Source organism: Photinus pyralis, unplaced genomic scaffold, assembly GCF_008802855.1.
Source record: "Photinus pyralis isolate 1611_PpyrPB1 unplaced genomic scaffold, Ppyr1.3 Ppyr1.4_LG5, whole genome shotgun sequence".
Lineage (NCBI taxonomy): Eukaryota > Metazoa > Arthropoda > Insecta > Coleoptera > Lampyridae > Photinus > Photinus pyralis.
The window spans coordinates 16888720-16897765 of NW_022170596.1; the positions used below are offsets into that span (position 1 = coordinate 16888720).

Sequence of the window (9046 nt, forward strand, 5' to 3'; positions counted from 1 at the left end):
TTCGGATAATGAAAAATTAAGACAGCATTTAAACCCTTATTTGTTAACGACACATTCGAATAATTGATTTTCGAATAATCGCTTTTTGAAGAAGTAGGTATGTAGGTAGCTCTATATTAACCATACTATGGAAACACATTCACGTTATTTCATAGTATAGTATCAACAATGGTTATGCCTCACATGGTTAGTTATAGGGAGAAACAAAGAACTCGTTTTATGAGTATATTTATTCCTAATTGCATCTTAAAAGTTATAAGTGCATTTTGCTCAAAGCTACATCCAATTTTCCACTTCAAGCTCAATTTGTGGCATACAAATCGATATGTTTCACGATGTATTTCCTCAGTTCAGCGTTGTTAATATGTGAGTATACACCAGGATATCTCGCATCCGCACATCCGCGTCCCCAAGAAACAACACCAATTTGGGCATCTCCTGAGACGAGTGGACCTCCTGAATCTCCCTAAGAAAAGTAAACGTTTTTGATTGCATAAATTGACAAAATTGTTACTATTACCTGGCAAGAATCTTTACCGGCAGCCTTGAAACAGATCATTCTGTCGGTGATTTTACCGGGATATACTTCTCCACATGCATCTCTATCTTCTTCGTGGACTTTGGCAACCTGCAGTTGTTGAGGATACGGACCATCCATGTAGAGAGCACCCCAACCAGTTACAAAAGCATGTCTACCTCCCTCTGGGGTAAGGGATGGAACCAACTTTATAATCTGAGCCTTGGACGACAGTTCAATGTTTCCAGACAGTTTTAGAATTGAAAGATCGTAATCGGTGGTAAATGCATCGTAACTGGGATGAACGTATTTTTCGCCAACTTTGAGTACAAAACCACCTTTCTCCATTATGCTGCTACCATACCGGATGCTTAGAAAGTAGACACCGTAGCTAAAACGTTTAAGATACTACTAAAAAGTAACAAGTAGCAACTTACTCAGCCGTGCAATGAGCAGCAGTCAAAATGAGATTACGAGCAATAATAGAGCCGCCACAAGTGTGGGTGTCTAGGTATTGAAGCGAAATTTGATGCGGATAATCTTCAATTTGCGTATCCTCGCCGCCAACAATTCTTCCATCGAGCTGAGGAACTCCCGCACGATTCCTCGGGGTAGCTTCTGTGTTTCAAGTGTTATTTGATTCTTAATTAAAACGATTTTTTTGCTTACCAACGGCAATAGCGGCGAGCGCTGAAATCAGTACAATCCTGAACATGTTGCTGCTAAAAGGTGAGGATGATGGTTTTATATTTTGCTTTTATACTGTTCTCGCGTACCTACGCCTTGGAGTGCCTAGATTAGATCTATTTCGTATACGGTTCTTATTGGTCATTCCATCGCCACGTTTCATGATGAAACGTAGAATTTGAGTACATTTATCTAAAAGGCTTCTGTTTATCAAATTAATTAATGACGTTCATTGTTAGTTTTATAACAAATTTTTGGTAAAATGTTCTCTCTTTAACCGGTTCCACGGAGATTCTTTATATTTAACCGTTATTGTCTGGCCGCTATATGATCTGACGCAAATGCACCCTCTATGAGTTCAATGAGCGAAAATAACGCACACAACGCGCTATGGTCGCTAAATGACCAAACACCAAAATTATAAATATTTTTACGTGTATGGTAGTTAACTTATGACCATTTTGGAAGCGACCACAACAGGTTTTGTTCATTTGAAGAATGACCATAATGAGAGGCCGTGAAGTAGGCAGGACATGGAAAGCGCAAACGATGGTTTTAGGTTTAATCGTATGTGCCCTGTTTGTGCTTCGTTTGTGCTCGTTTGTGCCGTATAAGAAGTATCAGCAAAACTAACTATACAAAAATTATGGGTAATTCAAAATTTTCAGCTGACCACGCACAAAATTAAAGCACAAACCACGTGTTTAATCGCAATCGATTGTTGTTTGCTGTTCTGTTTACGGGTAATTTAGTCCTATGGCTCCTGAATAATATAGTGCTGAGTGGTTTTGCCTCCTGCGAGTAACTGGCACTCCTCAAACAGTTTTATAAGTTATAAAAGGAACAGTTATTTCCACACTTATTGCAACTTAATAAACAATTAATAAAGAGAGTGGTTTAGCATTAAAACCACAGTCGAGGCAATATATTTATGTAATGTGGCTCTTGGAAGTCGCTGACACCCCCAAAGAGTTTCCATTTAATTAACAATTTGTAAATAGAGCAATTAATTGCACACTTGTTATTTAGTATGCTATTCATATAGAGAGTATAGTTAAAAGCATAGAGGTAAATTATTTATTTAAGGCATTTTACTCTTATAAATAACTGGCACCTCCAACCAAGGGAATTAGGTAACTTTATTATATAGTCATACTAAGTTAGCAAAAAGTTCTGCAATTTTCTTTTTTAATTTTTTTCACTCTAAATACATTTTAGGGGGAATGCGCTTCCTGAAAATTAATAGGGCCCCACCTTAATGACCAAACCACGGTCGTATATACGACCATACGACCGTGGTCCAAGTACCCGTAGGTAAGTCAAATTTTCAACATGATCGGCTACATTTCAAAAGAGTTATAGCGCACACGGGCGGACGGGCGGACTGACGGACATACTGACAAACAACAATACAAAACTATAAAGGATCTGAGGATCTTTAATAAATGAATTTTGCAGATTTCGCCTATAAAGTGATCTTTTGTGAAGAACATCTGTAGTGTAGATACCTTTTTATAAAATGAAATTATATTTACTTACGGAGACTCTGGCCTCAAACCAATTCGCATAATGCTCCGTTTTGCAGTCATAAATCCCTTTCAAGTTTCAAATATGATAAAAAGGAAAGCAGTGCCGGTAGAGTACCTTTTTCGAAGGAAGTGAATGAAATAAACGACGGTAACTCAATTATAAAATTAAACTGACGATGACGTGTGGTAAAAATTCAACAAATGAGCAGTCAATTATATAAAGAGCACCCAAATATTCAGTAATCATAGTATTGGCCATAATCATTTACGAGCTACTCTCGAATCATTACTAATACCAATAAAATTACGCCAAGTTATCCTCAATTTACAAGAACATAAAGTCACACAGATTGAAACAATTAAAGGAAAAACTAAGAAGATTAAGTTAGAACGAGGAGTAATGCAGGGTTCTCCACTGTCACCAACCCTACACAATCTTTGTGTTGATCATATTTTCCATTCCGTTTCAAATCAACTTGGTTTTAAAATTATTGATCAAGCTCTACCTATTAGTGCCTTAGGATTTGCTGATGACACGCAGTATTGACTGGGAAATCAAAAGAATCCGCTATGATATTATATGAAACAGCTATAGATCTATTTTGTGAAATAGGATTGAATTTAAATGTTAAGAAAACCAAAATTAAAAATATTATCAAAGGCAAATTGTTTAAATAAGCTTAAATGGATTATTAATTAAATCCCTGAAAAAATGAAACTATAAAATATTTAGGAGTGAATTTTAATAACGAGATTACCTTTAATCCACCAGAAATCATTAAAAAATTGGGAACAAAGCTGGATACCGTTATTTCTCACCCTTTTCTTAAGGATATTCAAAAGTTAACAATTCTGAATTCCTATGTTTGGCCCACTTTAACATACAACATCCAAACTGCTCCATTAATTATCAATTTCTTAATTACATTGACAAAATGGTTCGCTGTGCTTTAATTAAAAGAAATTTTATACCTTCCTTAATTTACCAAATGCAAAGATCAAAAAATAAAAAAGATCTCCAATTATTTTGCGCTGGTTGGGAGGCTTATTGACAACACATTAATATATGTAATCGTCTGCAACATCCTAATGAAGAAATCATTATGAAAACAAGAAATTTGGAAGATATAAAGAAATTATGTTTGAAAAACATGGATGAAGTCTTCCTGATCAAGCCCGTAAAATACATAAGATCCTTTTTACAAGATCGAGAATACATTAATTGGACTAAACTGACACACACATAAGGGTAGAGGTGTAATCCTTTTTACGGACTACTGTCCAGCGAATAATATTCTAGATCGCTCTGGAGTTTCTTCTTCTGAATTAAAATACGCAATAAAAATTATTGGTGATGTCGCTCCATTAAGAGCGCTTCCAGACAGATCAAAGGACGGCACCCGGTGTCGACACTGAGACATTCATATCTGAAACTTTGCCTCATGTCCTTGGGCCTGTCCATTCAGTGAACGTTTACGGAATAATCGCCATCACACTCTGCGTACTATGATAGCTGACGCTTTACGGTCTAAATGTTAAACCTTCTACGAGGAGGTAGTTTGTACCGCGAATTCGGGCAGTACCAGACCGGTTGACATATTGGCTATTGATAAATAGAAAAATGTCGGTTGGATTATCGATCCCACTGTTAGATTCGTAGTTGACGAACACCAAGAAATTTAGTAGTAAATTTAGAAAAACAAAAGATTTATGGTTCAACAACGAGCTTCTTCAAAGAATCTTATGGATTAAAAAAAGTTGATATCATAGGACTACTTGTTGGTGCTCGCGGAACAATTACCACTTTTGGATTACCATTAAAATTGTTAAAATTAATAGCAATAACTACTATAAAAAATTCCATTTACATTTTAAGAAATCATTTATATAATTAATTTGTTTGTTTTTTTTTCATGTTCAAATTTGTATTGTATCCTTTGTTTCACAGCAACCCAGAATGTTGGGAAGGTGTAATTTATATTTTATATATATATATAATATAAATTACACCTTCTCACCACTTCTATCAGAAGGCCATCTTTTACTTTTTTAATTGTCTTTATATCTTTATATTCTGTTGTGTTTTTATTTTTGTGATTATATGTATTTTTTTTGTTTTTTTTTGTTGTTGTTTATCTTTATATTATCTATGAGGGATGTGTGGATAGAGATAGATACCTGGAAAAAAGGATAAGGAAAGTAGTGGAGATGGATGTAAGAGTTGGAAAGAAAAGTGGGTAGGTACATAAGTACTAAAGGTGGTTGGACTCGTCACCTTTAGTGCTCATTGATGGCCTTTTACGATCTCCAGGGCGGGAGTGGGCCAATTCTATCCCCGAGCCCACAGGGGATTATTATTATTACTATTATTATTAATATGCATTAAAAATATAAAGGCGAAATTAATGGGTGTAAAAAATGTTAAATGAAAAATGGTTTTTGTACGATTATTTCAAATGAAAAATAGAAAATAGGTAAATAAAACTTGGAATACAAATGGATTTATGATTTAATTGATTCTTGCATGAACATCTCTGCATAAACTTCAATTAAGGGTCGATGAGGTATGTAATCCGCCGTCATTTTATAAATCCAATAATTTCGCATTTCTTTACTTCTGCTATGTTCTTCATTGATTCCTCTGTGGACATTGATATTCTATTTTATTAGCAAATGTAGTTTCGCTCAAGACCCGAAGCAATTCATCATCCCAATCAGTGTTTACCAGTTCCTTTGCAAAGCTCTAGTAGTGTAGGACCTACCAAGCTTTGAACACAACAGAAATATCGTATGTGGTATAGAGAAGAATTTAAAGCTTATAATAGGAAACATCACTATAAGTAAGTAAGTACACCCTGAAAAGAGTATAAAATGTTTTCAAAAGCCCTTCCAAGTAATTTCCCGATTTTTTATAGGTTCTTTTCCATCAGAGTATAGAATTCTCTATAAAGTCACAGAAAGCGATTGAAACTCCTTGACAAGGCGTATAAACTCTTAAAAGGGAACATGGGGAACTTGCGAAGGCGTTAGTACTCGCGATTGAGATAGATAGAGATTGCTGTATTTTATGACTATGTACCGGAAACTGACAGTAGAGGTATCTATGTGGAACAGTTTACCTAACACTGAAGAAAAATAAAACTTTCATCCCGGCAGAATTTTTGCCCCATCGGAATCGTTCATCCGGAGGTTACCATGGTACCAAATTCTGAAGATCGCGCTGTCCACTTCATGAATTTTATGGACGTCGTGGTGGTGAACGCTTTCGTTATATCGAAACAACTGCGTCCATACTGGCAAGAAGCGTGTTCTGTATATACAAACGACGATTATAGTTCCTTTTACAATTAGGGAAACCTTTAGAAGGATCAATAATGCTTCCATATACGCTCCAGGCTGTATAAAAATATACCGACCAAAATGCGAATTCCATAATAGACGACATAATCAGTTGAAAACAAACCAAGAGGAACCCGAGACGGCACCTGCTCGGGCGGAGCACAATTTGCGATAAAGGGGTTGGCGTCATGCATGTTGTAGGTCAAAATAAAGTACAATAAAAAAATTATTTTTGTAAGAATTTTGTGTGTCCGAAAGTAAAACATAGTAAGGCCATGAAAGTTTGTATAAGGGCCGGTTCTACAATGCGAGAATAAAACCGAGAATTGGTATACCAGGGATAAGCTTATACTCGGTTAAATTTTTGAGTTGCGTTCTACAGTCATCCGATCACCCTCCTCGTATATCCGGGGAGTAGCTCATTTGTACGCATATTAGTTCAGTTTGTGCTGTCATTTGTACTGATTACAGAATTTTTTGTGATTTGTGTATTGATTTCGCGGGTCTTAGAAACGATAGAAAGTGGCGAGGGTAAAAAAGGTGCAGTAATTTTACATCTGATGAAGTAGATGTGCTGGTTAGCTTGTTTGAAGAATTCAAGGGTATAGTAGGAAGTGTTATGAAGTTATTATGAAGAGAGGCGATTGCGTCGGTCACCTGGGTCACAACGCCACAGGCAGAGGTTTTGCTAATAACTGCAAAATCTGCAACTGAAATGAGCATGTTGCCTGTTGCACGAAAACGTAAACTTAAGAGCTACTTTGTTGTGGATGTTATCGCATGATTTCTGTCTGTGGTGCTTTGAATTCTATCCTGAATCATTTCTAAGAGCATTTCACATGTACGCTTTTGCAGACGAAACCGCGTAAAGAATTCCAAATCGTCATATTCTTCAAAGAAATTTGTAAACCATCGAATAGGCCTTCTAGTTATGTAAAGCAAAATAACGTCAGCTTACCGACGTCTAAACATTTTCGGATTATGTCCGTTCTCAAACTCATCCCAGTCATCTTCGTCAGAGTCGAAAATATTTATGTTCATTTTGATTTTGATAAAAAAATCACAAAAAAAACACGTGCTGTCAGCTTGACAAGTAAGTGACAAACGAGAACGACATACAAAGCCGCTACCAATAGAATGGGAGAATAACTTTAATGCCTGGTATATCCAAACAATTTCAAAGGGATAACTTATCCGTCATTTTACACCTGGAATAACGCTATTCTGCAAATGTACAACCAAATTTTCGAATGTTATTCCAAGAATAGCTTATCCGTGGTATATATACTAGCATTGTAGAACCGGCCCTTAAATGTTAAATTTGGTTGTATCTACCATAATGATATTTTATAGTACCTAATAGAGTTTTTAAACTCATGTTTTAATAAATTGCCCAAGTGAGCTACACTGCAGTGAGCAGTCAAATATAACCAAATAATAATTGTCTGTTCACCGTTTCCTTCCTGATAAAATTGAGAATAGCAAAGTTTAAACAAAAAGTTAGCTTGAACGTGCACCCCACACCTGGTATCAGAAGTTTTGCATATTACCCAGAATGGTCAAATTGAAGACAAAACCACGTTGCTTTAGTTCATGGAGTACAAAACATATTTCTAATCCCTCCGTGTAGTCCCCCAAAGGTAGCGGATGAAGCAAAATGAAGAAGCACGAGACGCACAGTCAAAGTAAACTGCTATATAATGCCATGCCCCACGTAATTTAGAATATAAATAGGCCTTTCCGCAGGGAGACTGCATTTCAAAAGAAACTGGGAATAAAGTCTCAAAGAATAAACCCATTTTTTAGCTCTAAGATCTTCTCTGCAATGCAACATAAGTACTTTCATTGTATATATACAATGGTACTGTGAAGTAGACCTAGGATATAGAGTAAATTGTTTATTCTTAGACAAAGAGTAAACTATTTACTCTATAGTCTATAGCTAGAAATAATATAAAATACCCATAGGTTTAAAATGTAACCTAATGTGACGTAAGTAACTTTTTCCTATATTTCCACATTTTGATGGTACAACTATCGCCTAAATGTAGGCAGCCAAAGTAGCTATTCCAATTAACTTGATGTGTCGAGCAAAAAATCTACGTACATACTTCACTCAACGGTACATACCTTTACATTTATGGCCTTATGCACCGAAAATGTGTAAGCTGAGCTTAGCTTAAGCCTAGCTTAAAATCCATGGCAACCATTGTCCCAATAATCGTTACCATGGATATTAATACACTTAAGGCATTGAATAAATTTATTCAATGACTTAGGCCACAGATATACGTAAAGAACGTATATCTTTATCTGTGCTTAGGCTAAGATCAGCATACGGCCATTAATGAACAAGTCATAAAAGAAGTAGTTAATTTCACACCTTGCAATTTAGTCCTATGGTTCCTAGTAAGTGGTTTTGCCTCCTGAGAGTAACTGGCACCCCTCAAACAGTTTTATAAGTTATAAAAGGAACAATTATTTACACACTTGCAACTTATTAGGTAAACAATTAATAAAGAGAGTGATTTAGCCTTAGAGAAGGGGGTTTAGCATTAAAACCACAGAGGCAATAAATTTATCTATGACATGTGACTCTTGCAAGTCGCTGACACCCAAACAGTTTCCATTTAATTAACAATTTATAAATAAAGCAATTAATTACACACTTGAAATTTACTATGCCAGAGTATAGTTAAAAGCATCGAGGAAAATAATTCATTTAAGGCACTTTACTTTTATAAGTAACTGGCACCTCCAACCAAAGGAATTAACTTTATTATACCTATAGTCATACTAAGTTAGCAAAAAGTTCTGCAATTTTCTTTTTAAGTTTTTTTCACTCTAATAATACATTTTAGGGGGAATGCGCTTCCTGAAAATCAATAGGGCCCTACCTATAATGTTCAAAACGACCGTGGTCCAAAGTACCCGTAAGTCAAATTTTCAACACGAAACTTTTCAAAAGAATTAT

At 35.7% G+C, this 9046-nt stretch overlaps 1 protein-coding gene across 1 annotated transcript; it reads right to left on the bottom strand.

Moving 5' to 3' along the window:
• Positions 1 to 212: 212 nt before the first annotated feature.
• Positions 213 to 1317, bottom strand: LOC116172849 (trypsin delta/gamma-like protein CG30031). Its single transcript, XM_031490148.1, has 4 exons — positions 1187 to 1317; positions 955 to 1135; positions 521 to 908; positions 213 to 466 (listed from the first exon to the last, which is right to left on the bottom strand). Exons 1-4 carry the CDS (start codon positions 1230 to 1232, stop codon positions 302 to 304), a joined length of 780 nt encoding a protein of 259 aa, XP_031346008.1. The 5' UTR covers positions 1233 to 1317; the 3' UTR covers positions 213 to 301.
• Positions 1318 to 9046: the final 7729 nt, after the last annotated feature.

Excerpts from the sequence above, each read along its gene's own strand:
- LOC116172849 (XM_031490148.1), bottom strand. The coding sequence starts at position 1,232 with ATGTTCAGGATTGTACTGATTTCAGCGCTCGCCGCTATTGCCGTTG. Across the intron at positions 909-954 it reads GCTGCTCATTGCACGGCTGA|CTACGGTGTCTACTTTCTAA; the intron begins GTAAGTTGCTAC and ends TAAACGTTTTAG. Across the intron at positions 467-520 it reads CCGGTAAAGATTCTTGCCAG|GGAGATTCAGGAGGTCCACT; the intron begins GTAATAGTAACA and ends TACTTTTCTTAG.